The following is a 16443-nucleotide window of genomic DNA, read 5'->3' on the forward strand; positions in this document are numbered from 1 at the left end:
TGAGTATAAATCCTACAGGCCATGTTTTTTAACCCCAAGGTAATGAGATGAAAAGTTCATTATGAAAAGAAAAATGCTAGACATTTTGAAATTTTTAAAGCACTTCTAAATAATGTATGAACCTAAACATCACGATGAGAGTAAAATAGAATTGAATGGAACTGAAGCACCAGGGGCTACATTGGCAGAGCAGTGACTGAGAATGGACAAAAAAAAAAAAAAGAAGGAACAAGAACTCATTGGTACAGCACAATAGTACCTGGGCATACAACTTAAACACTTATATTAGGAAGCCATACAGGGCCTGGAGAGATGGCTTGATGGGAAAGGTAATTGCTGCCATCCTAATGACCTGAGTTCAATCTCCAGAACCACACAGTGGAAGGAGAGAACTGACTTCTGAAATTTGTCCTCTGGCTTCCCCATATGTGTGCATTGCCCACACATACACAAAATAAATATACAAAAATGTTTTAGAAAGAAGCTAGAAAATCAATGAAGTAAGCATCAAAGAAAAAAGGTTGGAGTACCAATTGGCACTCTGACACCTGTAATCCCAGCACTAGGGAGGTGGAGATTCAGGAGTTCAGGGTCATCCTGGGCTACATAGCAAGTTCAAGGACAGCTTGGACTACATGAAAATCTGTCTCTAAATAAATAAAGTCAAATGTATTGGTCTGTATATCCAATGGGATATTACTCAGCCTCCAAAGAAATGAAATGTTGATACATGTACGTAAGAAGGAACAAAATAGCCATTTTGGATACAACTTCCATTTTGAATAAGGGTCAAATAAAGTTCCTAAGATGTCCCCAGGTAACTGATATCACTGACATCCTGGTTGGCGAGATGAGACAAGAACTCTCCACACTTGAGTAACCCAACCAATAAGAACAAGAGACGTTCCTCGAAAAGTCCCTAATCTTTGAAAACTGATTGGTGAAAAGTGGAACTGTCACTTGACACAGATGTTTGTGATTTTCAAGCTTAAAAGCTCTGTGACAGTGGTTTTTAAACATAAAGCAAAGAAAGCCAGCCTACAAACCACAACCCAGAGAACTTAGACAACAATGAGAACACTAAGAGAGACTTACATAGATCTAATCTACATGGGAAGTAGAAAGTAGAAAAAGACAAGAGCTCCTGAGTAAATTGGGAGCATGGGGACCTTAGGGAAGGGCTGAAGAGGAGAGGGGAGAGGCAGAGAGGGGAGCAGAGAAAATGTAGAGCTCAATAAATATCAATTAAAAAAAAAAAAAGCTCCGTGACATTCTGGCCCAGGTCACAGGTGAGCTCCCAGGTCTGTTCTGTGGCCCTGATCATCAGGAGTGGCTTGATTTCAATACATTTTTCTTTTCTGCATTGACTTGGTGTATGAATTGTGTTGGCTCCAAGAGGGCTGCATAAGAATACAACATTGGGGGGCTGGAGAGATGGCTCAGTGGTTAAGAGCATTGCCTGCTCTTCCAAAGGTCCTGAGTTCAATTCCCGGCAACCACATGGCGGCTCACAACCATCTGTGATGAGGTCTGGTGCCCTCTTCTGGCCTGCAGGCACACATGCAGAAAGAATATTGTATACATAATAAATAAATAAATAAATAAATTTTTAAAAAAAGAATACAACATTGATGAATCATGAAAACAGGCTTTTCAAGGCTTAAACTTGGCATATTTCCTGTCTCTTAAAAGAAATTTCATGGGCTGGAGAGGTGGCTTGGCGGTTAAGGGCTCTGGCTGCTCTCCCAGAGGACCTGTGTTCAATTCCCAGCAACCACATGGTGGCTCACAACCATCTGTAATGAGATATGGTGCCCTCTTCTGGCCTGCAGGGATACATGCAGAGCACTGTACACATGATTAATAAATAAATCTTTTTTTTTTTATAAGAGATCTCATAAGCTGGTGATGGTGGCGTACACCTTTAATCCCAGCACTTGGGAGGCAGAGGCAAGAGGATCTTATGAATTTGAGGCCAGCCTGGTCTGCAAAGCCAGTTCCAGGACAACCAGGGCTACACGAAGAAACCCTTTCTCAAACAAAAAGATTTCATAAAATGCCTACCACTCCATATTTAGAGTATTTCCTTTTTACATTAAGGCTTGACCTTACCAAGTTTCTTACCTAGTTCCACCTTGCTGTGCTTCATTCACAAATACACATACATCTTGCTGACTTGTTCTTAAAACATTGTCTCAAGCTTCAATGCTGGCAGTATTTGTGCCCTGAAAACAAACAAACAAACAAAAACACTGCCTTTTCCTATTGCTGTAAAACTCAGAGCAGAACAATGCAAGAACCCTACTTGACTGCCACATTGATGTCATCAGTGGTCACATACAGGGTGTGTTTTCTCTTTCTTTTTAATTTTTTACATTGTTTCATGTATTATATTTTGATTATATTCTTTCTCCTCCCCCAAGTCCTCCCAGGACCTCGCAAATCTCCCCAGCCACCCAACTTCATGTTTTTCCCCCCTCTCTCTCTTTCCAAAAGAATGAACTAGAGAAAGGAAGGAAGACAAAGCATTAAACTATAACGACAGCAGCAACAACAGAAAGCACACAAAAAACCGTGACATCCATGTTGTCAGTGACCCCGAGCATGGGCCTGTCCTGGAGTGTGGTCATACGAGGAAAGACGTCTCCTTTACTGGATGCCCTGAACCATCTGCTTTGCAATCTTCCATTTTCCCTTCACTTCCATCCTCTAGCTCCATCTAACCTTGGAGATGCATGTTGGCCTCAATTCTATTCTTGACTGTCCCCATTGGTTCTGGGTGACTCTTCTTTTGTATCTGAAGCCTGGGTCTGTCCAAGCACTGAGACCGTCACTCTGAACAGCGGAGCCTGGTTGCTTTTGGCACATCTCTGAATGAGAGGTACAGTGAAGATCAACTCAAACTCATAGCCAAGTCTCATGGATTTGACTACAGCAAGGCGAAGGGACGTTTTTGAGAGGAATTATATCGTACTGGGGATATGAGGAGAGTTGGGTGGGAAAAGTGTGTATTAGTGACTTGTCTATGCTGTAGCAAAATTCCTAACCAAAGCGGCATAAGAAAGGTGGGGCTTGTGGGTCACAGAGATCTATAGAGATGGGTGTCACAAGGCTGAAGCATGAAGTGCCTAATCACATCACATCCCCAGTCAGGAAGCAGAAAGATCAGCTCCCTTTCTCTTTATTCAATCCAAGACCCGGGAAAGTAGGATGGTGCCGCCCATGACTAAGGTCTTCTGCCTTAGTTAACATAATCTAACACATGGCTCACAAGCGTGCCCTGACGCTGGTCGCCTACCTGATCCTAGATCATGACAAACTGACAGTTTTCTCCATGTCTGCATGATTGTGTCAATATGGTGCTAGGTCAGCTTTCTCCTTTGCCACTTCAAGCAAATGCTTCACGATGCTTGATCAGTGTGTTGAGGCCAAGTAACGACTCTTCATAAGCATCTGGCATCTCCCAGGGGCGACAGGAGTAGAAGACCATGACAGACAAGAGAGTGTGAAGAGTATGTGTATATCTGTCTTCCCACTCCCTTTCCTGTCCCCACGAGCCTCAAGGATAAGGACACAGGTATGCCCTAAGTGAGAGTCCCAGTTTGCTCTGCCCTTTGGTGTCCGTGTAGTAATCCACTCCTGTAGTGGTTCTAGGATTGACCAAATAAATCTCTTTAACCACTGAGACACAAGCCAAGACTTGGAAAATGCTCACATACTAGGGTTTACCTTCCCTTGGTACTCTTGCAAATCATGTAAGCATTATCATCAAGAGGAGGGCAGACTGGCAGGCTGGGCTACCCCGCACCCAGTTAGGATGCTTGCTCATCGCTCCTGCACAAAGACATCGACTTACCAGGAAGGAAGGGCTCTGGCCACCAACTGACCACAAATTCCTGAATCACTTTGTGGTACTACCAAAGCCCATTCTATCGGTGTCCACCACAGATGGCCTGTCCACAGAATTATAAAGAATTAAAGGATGCTGGGTGGACACCTTTAATCCCAGTACTCGGGAGACAGAGGCTGGTAGAGCTCTGTGAGTTTGAGGCCAACCGGTCTACAGAGTAAGTTCCAGAACAGGCTCCAAAGCTACAGAGAAACCCTGTCTCAAAAAATAAAAGGGGGGAGGAGGAAAAAAGAACTAAATGATAATTTAAACCACCGAGTTTGGGCTCCACAGCGCTGATACACAATTAACTTACAAATGCCGTCAATGTAGATGTGACTGCTAAATCCTGGTACACATATGACCTGAGGTAACGTGAATTCAGTAAGTTTATCTCGCTGTCATCCAACCTCAGACGCAGGCCATCCCAAACTGAGCTCACCTTCAGCCCCTGTCACCTTCACAGTGTTCTCTGCCCGTGTGCAGTCTCCCAAAGACAAGGCCAGCACAAGCTCATGACTGGTGTAGTTGTCAGTCTGTCCAATTCCTCGAACTCCTTCATCCCATCTCATTGGATGCGGCCCTCACTCCCTCCCTTGGATATCATTTCAGAATGGGTATTGTTTAGAACGTGTCTCCTTCATGATTCAGGTGCTGTCATGATAGCCTTAGGAGACCTTTAAGAGGTCATCAGACCGTAAGGATGCCTCCTGCACAACCCCAACAAGGTGCTGTCTTAGCTGCTGTGATCGGGTGCCCCGGCAAAGGCGACTTAGGAAAGGAAGGTTAGCTCCGGCTCACAGGTCAAGGCACAGCCCACCACGGTGGGGAGCTCGGAGCAGCAGGAGCCTGAAGCAGCCGGTCACATCCTAGTCACGATCAGGAGACAGTCATGGATGCTTCCTAGTGCTTAGCTCTTTTTCCATTTTAGTTTAGTTTTTTTTTTTTTTTTTTTTTTTTTTTTTTTTGAAACAGGGTCTTGCAGTATGATTCAGGCTGGCCTGGAACTAACTCACTATGTAGGTCAGGCTGGTCTTGAATTCACAGAGATTTCCTACTGAGTGGTGGGAATAAAGACTTGGGCTACCATGCCCAGGTTTTTACTTATTTTTAGATGTATGAATGTTTGCATGTATGTATGTATGTATGTAAACCATCTCAGGCACCAGGTGCCAGAAGAGAACATTGGAACCCCTGGAACTGGAGTAATGGACGATTGTGAGCCACATGTGAGTCCTGGGAACAGGCTCCTTTTGTTGTTGTTTTTTGAAACAGGGTTTCTCTGTGTAGCGCTGGCTGTCCTGGAACTCACTCTGTAGACCAGACTGGCTTCGAACTCATAGATCCACCTACCTCAGCCTCCTGAGGTGTGCACAACTGCTCAGCTAGCAAGCTCTTAACGGACGATCCCTCTCTCCAGTCCATGCCTTGTTTTTTGACAGGGTCCCTAAGTGAGCCTTGTTATTGCTTTGGGTAGACTGTCTAACCAGTAACCTCCAGGGACCCATCCTTCTCCATCTTCCCAGTCCTGGGATTATAGACACAAACCAATACCCGGATTTTATGTGAGTGCCGAGGATCCTAACTCAGGTCCTCGTGCTTCTCTGGCAGGCACTCTTCAGTATTCTGCTCTTTGAACAAGGTTTCAGTATGGAGCTTTGGCTGGCTTGGAGCACAGATATCTATCTGCCTCTGCCTCCAGAGTGCACCACCACCGGCTAGGGCTAGGCTATTCTTTTTCTAAAGCAGCTTCCACTAATGTAGGGTTTTACCTTGGGCATTGCCTGGTCACTTGAATGCCTTGTCTGTAAGTTCTGTAAGTCTTGTCTATAGAAAGCTGAAACTCCCATTTGGCTATAGGTCCCCCTGTGCTTAAGGAGTACTTGTCTATGGTTAGATGTAGAAACAAACCGTGTTTTACCTGACGGAAGAGTAGTCTGAACCTAGTTTCTCTTAGTACAGTAACTAGAAAAACCACCTAACAACAAACCAGGAAACCTCATAAAAGTTCATCAAAGAATGTCACAGTTAGAAGACACCTTAGAGATGAAGCACCACTCACTTGATAAATCAGAAACTGAACATCAATAGTGCGTCCCTCATTTGTCCCAGGTCACATAGCCCAAGGGAAAGATGTGGACTACCAGTCTAATTTACGGTCTCCTTGGGTTGGCGTGGGGGAACTCTCCCTACAACTTGCCCATGTAAGGTCCCCTTTCCCAGTGCTTTTCTACTGTTAATTACACACACACACACACACACACACGCGCGCGCGCGCGCGCGCGCGCGCGCCTTGTTTTGAAGAGCCCAGTTATTACATCTCCAAGGCAGGGGGCGTTGCAGAAACACGAGTTCGAACCACGGGCACGGGGAATGTGGGGCGTCCACACACCCACCTAAGAACTATGCTTTCTCTGACAAAGTTTTCTTGATATCCGACTGCGAGGCCAAGATGCCTGCTGGGGCTGGGATGAAGTTGGGAGTTGCAGTTTCCTTGGGGAGGCTGCAGTTGGGCGTGCAGAGAGGCGTGGAGCCGGGGATCTTGGGGACTGGAGGGCAGAGAGCAGCCCGGGACGCAGAGGAGCTGAACGCAGAATTGGAGGGTTTGGGGCCTTGGAGGGCGACGGGGAGCGCAGAGCAGGACGTTGCGCCCTTGCGCCCTGCACGGGGTGCGCGGAACCAGGGAGTCTTGGGCCTTGGAGGGCAGTGGAGAGCGTGGAGCCCGAGCTGCGGGGCGCGGACGGGAGACGCAGAGCTGGGGGTACTGGGCCTTGGAGGGCGCAGGGACCCCGGCGCATAGGGGTGCGGGGTTAACACAGGGCCTGGCGCGCACGGCCCCGGAGCGCAGCGCCGCCCGCAAGCGAGGCCGCGGCCCCGGAGCTCCGTGCGGGTGAGGGTGCGGGGCTCTGCGCGCCCTGGGTCCCCGCCCCCGAGGCCCGGCCCCGTGCTGGGTTGTGGAGCACAGGCGGGGCGGGGAGGCCGCGGGACCGCGCCACGTCCCCCGAGCGGCCACTGCAGGCCGGGGGCTTTTGTGTCCGCGGAGGCCGCGTCTCCCCCGCGCGCGGGCGGAGCGCAGCGCAACGCGGCCCAGGGCGCGCGTATTCTGCGGGCCGGGCGCGGGCGCCGCCCCCAGGCCGCGGCCCTGAGCCCGGCTGAGCCCCGCGTGTGTGCGGAGCCCCGAGGCCTCGGCCGCCTCCCAAACTTTTCAAAGTCGGTCCGCGGCCCCGCCGACCTGGGCTCCGAGCTCGGCCGGGAGGACCCCGGGGACCAGGAGGAGGACCCGGAGGACCAGAAGGAGGACCCGGAGGAGGAGGGGCCACCGCATCAAAGACGCCGGCTTCCCGCGGCCCGGGGGCGAGCCATGCGCGGCGGTCGGTAATGTCAGCGGAACAGGACAAGGAGCCCATCGCGCTAAAGAGAGTTCGAGGTAACCTAGCAGGGTCGGGAGGACCGGGGGAGTGCGGGCCCACGGGGAGGCCACCGGGGCGGCCCGGGCCTAAGTGCGCGGCCCTAGGCGCGCGGGGTCCCCACTTTGTGTGCAGACGTGCGGCGCTCAGCATCCCTTCCTACCAGACTCCTCTCCTGCTTCCCACCACACAGCACAATAGACACCTCGGGGCGAAAAAGAGACACCCGCGAACAATACCCACCCCCACCCCCCAGAAAACTAAGTTGTACTGCTAGAGAGTTGAGGCGCTTTGAGGAAGCACCTCCCTCCAAAAGGCAACACATATTCGCTATATTTTTCTTTAGTTTAGAGAGAGAAACTAGATACATTCAGAAGGTGTTTTCTTTATTAACCAATAAGATTAAGAATCGAATCATCCAGAAATCAGCTTTCTGCATCATTGGTTTTCTTCCTTGCAAACTAGTAAGGAATTTGAATGTCTCATGCTGTCTCAAAAAAAAAATCAGAGAGAAGGATGTACTGAACAAAAGGTACTGCATGTAAGTTTAAAACACACATACCACCACCAAATACCATCTGGGAATGTGTGGCTACCCGCCAGCTCTTATTCCCGGCTCCGGATGGGTTTCTGAGAGTCTCCAAGTTTGTTCATTGTGCAAATATTTGTTGAACATGTACTATGTGCTAGGTACTGCTCTTGGCACAGGGTAAAACACTGAATAAAGAATGTAGATAGATGTTCTTCACGCAGGAGTGCACACACTCAGTAAACAACATACATGGTCAGGTACTGTGCGAACTATGAAACCATGAAATGGGGGTAGAAAAGACCAGTGGGAGGGGAGGCAGGGTGATGAAAGGTTCACCTGGAAGATGGCTGAGAGGAAGATCGCACAATCCCAGTCATACCTGGGGGAAGGAAGGGCACTCCAGGCAAAAGGAACCAAAGCCTGGTTAGCCTGTGTGTCCAAACACTGGAAAGGAAGCTGTGGTAACTGTGGCAAGGTGAGCTAGGACAGCCAGAACTTCCAGGTCTGGTGGGCTAAGGTTAGGGGAGTGTGTCTTGAGAGTCATTAAGACTTTGGCTTTTGCCAGGTGTGGTTGGTAGGCCTTTAGTTCCAACACTCCAGAGGCAGAGGCATGTGGATCACTGTGAATTTGAGGCTAGCCTGGTCTACAGAAGTGAGTTCCAGGCCAACTAGGGCTGCAGACTGAGACCCTGTCCAAGAGAAAGATGCTTTTTCTCTGAGTGTCTGAGAAAGGACTGAACAGTTTTGCGAACACAGCAGTGACCGAGTTTCTAATAGGGTTTATCTGAGTGTTCTATAGAAAGTAAGACTGGGGAGAAGGGGCTGAAGCAGGGAGCCTACTGCAGCAGTCCTTCCACCCAAACAAAGGGAAGGTGCCCACACATCAGTAACTAGTAAGATAAATTCCCACTTGACTTAACTGACGTAGGCATCCATTGATGTTTTTTGGTTAGTGTGGTTGGAGGCCACATAACTGAACCGCCTCACGATGCCAGCGCTGTGGGATCCAAAAGATGTTTTCTCTGCATTTTAGGTAGAATTCCCCTTTCTGCAGCTTGGGGACAAAGCACTTGCCTAACAGGTGTGAGGTCCCCAGCACCTAGGTAGAAGCCAGGCGAGTATGGCAACTTTCCTGTCATTCAGGCAGGTGGAAGGGGAAACAGGAGATCCCCAGAGCAGGCTAGACAAGCTGACTCAGGGAGCTTTGGGTTTCAGGTGAGAAACCCTGCCAAGATACATAAGTTGGTAAACAATCAAGAATCAGTTCTTGGCCAGGCAGTGGTGGCACACACTTGATTCCAGCACTTGGGAGGCAGAGGCAGGCAGATCTCAGTGAGTTCGAGGCCAGCCTGGTCTACGAAACAGTCCCAAGACAGCCAGGGCTGTTACCCAGAAAAACCCTGTCTCAAAAAACCGGTGGGGTGGAGGGATCAGCCCCTGACCTCCACGTGCACAGAGACATGCAGAAAAAGAGAAATGGACTTTTCGGTTGTTTGAGCAGTAGTTTTAACTTATAGCAGAGCATTGCTTTTAAAGGCTTGATGTCCAGACAGCCTTCCATTTGGTCAGTTTTGTGGTGGTGGTGGTGGGGTTTTTGTTTGTTTGTGTTTTGTTTTGTTTTTGAGACAGTGTCTTACTATGTAGCCCTGGCTCTCCTGGAACTGACTATCTGTGTAGGTCAGGGTGATTGGAACTCACAGACATCCACCTGCCTTTTCAGGGAGCTCTGGGATTAAAGGTGTGTGCCCTATTGCCCCGATTGGAGAAATACCATAGCCCTGTTTTGTTTGTGTTTATGAGGCGCCGCAGCCTTTAAGGCTTTGGCTTTTCTGAGATGCACTTTCCCCCTGAGATTTTTGCAATACAATTTTGTCTATTACTATAAATTGCCTTGGGATTAAAGGAAAGGAACGAGCTCTCAGGTTTATGCCTGTGATCTTAGCTGTCAGTCCCAACCAAATGTAAGGCTAAGCAGAATCCGTCAGTATCCCATCGTGTGGGCAAGAACACAGGTGATCCTTTGCATTGTTGCAGTATCTACTTGTTGCTCTTGCAGCAGCATTAAGTCCCACATCAGCGTTTGGGAACGGGCTCAATTCTCAGCTCAAGAAGAGTCTAAGAGTTGAATCCCAAACTACAAGAATCACTTTTAAAAACACACAATCAATATTTTTACTTCGTAGTTAGTATTTTTATAATAACTTATTTTCAAATACATCAGTTTTAACAGACATCTTGGGACTGGTTTGTAGTCCATAAAGGTTTGTGTTCCTTTGCTGTTCTTGTTTTTTGTTTGTTTGTTTGTTTTTTAAAAAAGGTTCGTGTTATGTGGTCCAAGCTGGTTCAAACTTCAGGCAGTCCCCCTGCCTCAGTCTCCTGAGTGTGAGGACTGCAGGCACGCATGAGCACATGCAGCTACTATCTGAGCTTGTGTGAAGCACAGTTCTATTGAAATTAGCTGCTCTGGGTTGTTGTTGTAACTATATAGTTTTTTGAGACTGCAAGCTATGGCTTTTATAGGGCATAGACCCTTGAGTAGAGCTTTTCAGAGTGTCCCAACTACTTGTTCTTTACTGGCAGACCCTCGTAATGGTTATGTGTTTACTTCATGTATGTTACAAAAATTTCATTAAATTCCTGGTTTAGGAAAAGATTTACATACATATATGTATATAGCTGTCATATATATATATGTACATATATTTCAATGGAAACAAATTGTTTTTTAAAGAGATTTATTTCAGTTTATGTATGATGGTGGTATGTGTGCACATGAGTACCAGTGATCTTGAAAGCAGAGGGCATGTGATGCCCTGGAGCTGGAGTTACACTCGTGAGCACCCTTATATGGGTGACAGGAACCGAACTCTTGTCCTCTGCGAGAGCAGCATGTACTCTAACCGCTGAACTATTGCTCCAGAACCTTAAATGAATTGTTAAGAAAGTAATATAAAACTGGATATTGTGGAGCACACCTTTAATCCCATCACTCAGGAGGCGGAGTAGGTGGATCTCTGTGAGTTTGAGGCCAGCCTGGACTACATAGTGAGTTCCAGAACAGCCAGGGTTCTGCAGAAAGACCCTTGGTTTTGAAAGAAGCCTTCTCTGTTCCTTTTTATTTTTATTTTATTTTATTACAAAGATTAACTTCATCTGTAAATGAGTCTGTCCCAAAAAAGAAAGCAATATAGAATATGGGAATGTAGAGACTGGAATATAGGGACTGGAGAGGTGACTCGGTAGTTACAAGTGCTCACTGCTCTTGAAGAGGACCCAAGCTGAATTCCCAGTGCACAGGCGCTTACAAGGATAGCTTACAAGGGCCTGAAATTTAAGTTCCAGGGGAACCAATGCTTTTTTCTTCCCAAGGGCACCTGTCCTCACACCTAATCACACACATACACATATAGACGTAATTTAAAATAAAAGTAAATCTTACAAAAACTCAAGATGACTCATCAGGTGAAGACATTTGCTATGTAAAGCCTGGTGACCTGAGCTGGGTTCATGGAACCCACAAGTAGGTAGAAGGAAGATTTAAATATATATACATACATACAAAAATATGTATGTTAGTATATATAGCAAAACCAACTCTACCTAAAACAATAACAACAACAACAAAATGCTTATGGAGAAGTCAGAGATGCAAATGTTTGTCTAGCATTTCGGAAGCCCTGTATTTGATCCCAGGTCCAGATAAACTGGATGAGAAGGCACATGTCTTTAACTTCAGCACTTGGGAGGCAGAGGCAGGTGGATCTCTGTGAGTTTGAGGACAGCCTGGTCTACAAAGTGAGTTCCAGGAGCCAGGGCTATTAATAGAGAGAGCCTGTCTCAACAAAACAAAGCAAACTAGAAATAAAAGAACGAAACAACAGCAAAAAAACATGGTGGGGCCAAGTTCAAAGTCATTCATGGCTACATAGTGAGTTAGGTATCCGCCTGTAGTACCCGAGACACTGTCTCTACAGAGACAAGAACATTAAAAAAAAAAAAAACCCAATTCCTATGGAGGATTCATCTGGGGGGATATCCCTGAAAGAATATAAGAAAAGAAACAGGAAATCAGAAGTGAAGAAGAAATTGTGAGCTTTCACATTTAGAAGTAACATGAGGGACAAGGGTGATGTTAAAGAGATAATAAAATAAAGAGAAATGCCATAAATATACTAACCGCTGACATCACTAATAGACAGTGTCTAGGAAATGCCCCACTAGGATGGGCATGGAGGGTTAGGGTTGAGGGTAGAGAAGTGGGGCAGAAGTGCCAGAAGCGCCAGTGGAAGAACAGGGGAGGTAAAGGTTTCCGTGTAGAACGTTGGACTGTGTACAGCACAGTAAATCATCGGGGATCTGAGCTTGGCTCTAAGTCTGTCGACTCCGTCCCCAACCCCACCTCACTCCCCCCACCCCCAGGGTATTCCAGCGTGTGCTCTGAATGTGCCTGTCATGGTTTGTGACTGAAGCCAGAAATAGAATTCTGGAAGTTGGAGGTAAACAGGTGACTACTAATTAATGTCTTGGGAACACACAGGCTTCCCCGGGAGAACAAACAGTGAGAAGAGCCTTGAGGTCACGAATGTGGAAAACACTAACATTTGGGAGACAGATGGAGAAGGCTCAGAAAGGCAGAGGGAGAGGGCTGCCAGAGAAGGAGAGCATGTCACATGCGTAAAAAGAAGGGTGGATTTATGAGGGATATGTGGGGGTATTTGGGTGCTTTAATTTGATTCATTATTATGTGCAAGTGTGCATACCTGAATGAATGTATGTGCACCAAATGCATGTAGAAAGCTGCAGAGGCAAGAAGAAGGCATTGGTCCCCTGGCACTGGGGTTACAGGCAGCTGTGAGGCACCATGTGGGTGCTGAGAACTGAAACCCAGCGCTCTGGAAGAGCAGCCAGTGTTCTTGGTTTTGTTTTGTTTTGTTTTTTGAGACAGGGTTTCTCTTTGAAGTCCTGGCTGTCCTGGAACTCACTCTGTAGACCAGGCTGACCTCGAACTCACAGAGATCCTTCTGCCTCTGCCTCCTGAGTGCTGAGATTAAAAGCATGCACCACTGCCACACAGTGTAGCCAGTGCTCTTAACTACTGAGCCATCTTTCCAGCCCCCTGTGTGGTTTTGTTATTGTTGGTTTTTCAAGACAGGGTTTCATTGTGTAGTCCTGGCTGTCCTGAAACTAGCTCTGTACACCAGGCTAGCCTTGAACCCCACAGATCCTCCTGTCTCTCCCTTCCGAGTGCTAGGATAAAGGTGAGCGCCGTGAACCCCAGCTAGTAGAGTTTTACCATATAACCTTGACTAGCCTGGAATCCACTATGTAGATCAGACTGCCTTGGAACTCACAGAGATCTGCCTCCCACCTTCTGGAGTGTTGCGATTCAAGGTGTGTGCCATCTTGCCCAGCTGGAGTATTTTTTAAAAAGATTTATTTTATTTCTTTCTGTCTCTCTGTGTGTGTATCCCCACCCCTCTACCCTTACCCACCCCCACCCTGTGTGTGGCGTGTGTATGCACGCAGGAGCCCACAGGGGCTCCTTGGAGGTTGAGTTACCGGCATTTCTAGCCCCTATTGTGAAAACTGGGCAAACCTCCTGTGCTGATAGTAGCTACTGCTTCCAACTGTGGAGCCATCTCTCCAGCCCACAACTGCGTCCTTAACACGTTGAATGTTTTGTGTTTTACTTCTTGGTTGAGGTTATAGATACAATCTAAAATGGGATGAGCTTCTGGTGTAATTTAGTCTCACGGAATACTGTTTGGGCTTCTCCTGTGTGCCTGGCATGGCACCTGGCTCGAGTGTCTCTTAATATACTCAGGACAAAGTAGGCAGATTGCTGATTGGGATTTTTAAAGAATTTTATGTGCGTGAATGTTTTTCCTGGGTGTATGTATGCTACATGGATGTCCAGTGTCCACAGAAACATAAGGCAGCATCGAATCCCTTGGATTACAAATGCGTGTGACCCAGAGTGTGGGTGCTAGTAATTGAATCTGTGTTTGCTGGAAAAACAAGTGTTCGAAACCATAGCCAGCTCTGCAGCCCACACCCTCTTTTTTAAAAAAAATATTTATTTATTATGTATACAATATTCTGCAGGCCAGAAGAAGGCACCTCATTACAGATGGTTGTGAGCCACCATGTGGTTGCCAGGAATTGAACTCAGGACCTTTGAAAGAACAGGCAATGCTTTTAACCACTGAGCCGTCTCTCCAGCCCCACCCCACACCCTCTTTTAAGTCAGGTTCTCACTGCGTAGTCCTGATTAGCCTGGAACTCACTGTGTAGACCAGGCTGATCTCGAACTCACAGCGGTCTGCCTGCCTCCACCATAGAGCACAAGTATATGCACTTGTGTGAGTGCACTTTCTCTCTCTCTCTCTCTCTCTCTCTCTCTCTCTCTCTTTCTCTCTCTCTCTCTCTCTTTCACACACACACACACACACAGTACATAAATAAATGTAATGAAAACAAAAAAGACAGACAAAAGTAGGAGGAGCTATGAAATCATATCCTCACCTTCCAAAGCAGAGAGTCACTGAATGTATCTAAAAATGAAAGAAAACTCTGGGAATAACCCAGAAGTAGAGGATTTGCCTCACCTGTGAAAGGCCCTGAGTTCAATCCCAGCACCACTTAAATAAATAGAAATAAGTAAAATATAAGAACAAAATATAACTTTTCCAACTTAATGTTTTCAAAGTGTCTTTTCTCAAGCCCTAGAGGACCTTTTAGAAACAATCTTGTGCTGTACTCTGGCTCAGTTAACAGAGTGTTTGCTCAGCATGGGGAGGTCCTGCATTCTATTCCCAGGGTTGTATGTTTCAGAGTAGTGATACGTGCCCATAATCCCAGCACTGAGAGGTGAAGGCTGGAAGATCAGAAGTTCAAGGTCATCCTCATTTAGATGGTGAGTTTATAGCCAACCTGTGCTACACAAAACCATGTTCCAAAAAGAAAGAACAGGAAAGCAAAACATAAAGGGGAAAAAGAAAAAATTCCCCTTAATGAAGAAAATAGTACTCTTCAGTTTGCTTTGAGTTCTGTGACATGCTAGTGAATTTCCAATGTTAATGCTGTTACTTCAAATACAGTGCCTGTGAGGCTGGGGAGATGGCTCAGGAGTTCAGAGCACTGGCTGCTCTTCCACAGGACCAGGTTGGATTCCCAGCACCCACATGAGGGCTTCCAACTGCCTGTGACTCCAGTTGCGGAGGATCTGATGCCTCTTCTGTCCTCTGTGTGCAGTGCATGCATGCGGTGCAGACATACATGTGAGCAAAAGACCTATACACAAGAAAACATGTTTTTTATGTACATTGGGCCGGGCCGTGGTGTCGCATGCCTTTAATCCCAGCCCTTGGGAAGCAGAGGCAGGAGGATCTCTGTGAGTTTGAGGCCAGCCTGGTCTACAGAGTGAGTGCCAGGACAGGCTACAAAGCTACACAGAGAAATCCTGTCTCAAAAAAAACAAAAAACAAAAACAAAAACAAAAAATAAAAAAACCCTAAAAAACCAAAGAATAAAGAAAGGTTAAATAATAGTGTCTCGATTGTATAAGTGCCACTGTGTGTTCATCTGTTACCAGGGGGGAAGGAGATCCTCTGACAGCAAGCCAGACATCTCAAGTGAGTAAACTTCAAGGCTGTATCTGCCTGGTGGGACTTGAGAGGCTTTTCAGTCGGTATCTGATCTGGAGACAGAAACCACATGATTAAACCAAGTCATTAGCAAGTGGCAAATGGAAGTGACCGCAGTAGGATATTAAAGTTTTCTTGGAGGTGGCAACTATAGGAAAAAGTCCCTGAGGCTTTCAAAACAAAAGAAGCTGGACTTGCTAAACTGTGTGCACTCCAAGCAGGAAGCATGTGGAGTGTAACAGATTTCTGAGAAAGGGGTTACTGCATAGGGAATACTTATGTCTCTGCTTGGAGGAGAGGGTTGACGTTCTGAGGGTTAAATCCAGGTGCAAGGCCCTGGGTGCTGAGCACTGCAGCCCTAACTCTCTGAGATTTTTTTAAAAATGTTTTTTTACTGGGGCAGAGGGGAAGGTTGCCAGGACACGTGTGGAGGGCAGAGGACAACTTTTGGGATTTGGTTCTCCTCGTCTACTATGTAGGTTTGGGAGATGGAGCTCAGATATCCAGGTTTGAAAGTGAGCACCTTTGCCCATTGAGCCATCTTTCTGGCCCCTATAATTATTATTTTTTTTTTGCAGATTTTTATTTTTATTTTATTTATTTTATTTTATTTTATTTCTGTGTATGTACAGGAGTCTGACGAGACCAGTAGAGGGCCTCGGATCTCCGGAACTGAGTTATATATGGCTGTGAGTTTCCCAGTGTGGGTGTTGGGAACTAAACTTAGGTCCTCTACAAGAGTAACAAACACTCTTAATTACTGAGTCATCCCTCTAGCACTCCCCAATAATTCTTAATATTAGATCATGTTGCTAAAATTAATGTGACAGAAGATAGAACTAAATGAGTCATAAAACAGGAAAGCATTTATCTTATCGGCGGTGAAGAGATACCATGACCACAGCAACCCTGTTTTTATCTTATCGTTGTGAAGAGATACCGCGGCCAGAGCAATCCTTCCCCCACACA

General features: G+C 46.6%; 1 protein-coding gene across 1 annotated transcript in view; it reads left to right on the forward strand.

Moving 5' to 3' along the window:
• The first annotated feature begins 6403 nt into the window (after positions 1–6403).
• Positions 6404–16443, forward strand: part of Pygo1 (pygopus family PHD finger 1) — a 30354-nt gene continuing 20314 nt past the window's right edge. The window contains exon 1 of the mRNA XM_048424078.3: positions 6404–7316. Coding sequence (XP_048280035.2) covers positions 7268–7316 — 49 coding nt within the window. The 5' untranslated portion in view covers positions 6404–7267. The remainder of the gene's footprint in view (positions 7317–16443) is intronic.

This window comes from Myodes glareolus, chromosome 4 (genome assembly GCF_982192425.1).
Source record: "Myodes glareolus chromosome 4, mMyoGla1.1, whole genome shotgun sequence".
Lineage (NCBI taxonomy): Eukaryota > Metazoa > Chordata > Mammalia > Rodentia > Cricetidae > Myodes > Myodes glareolus.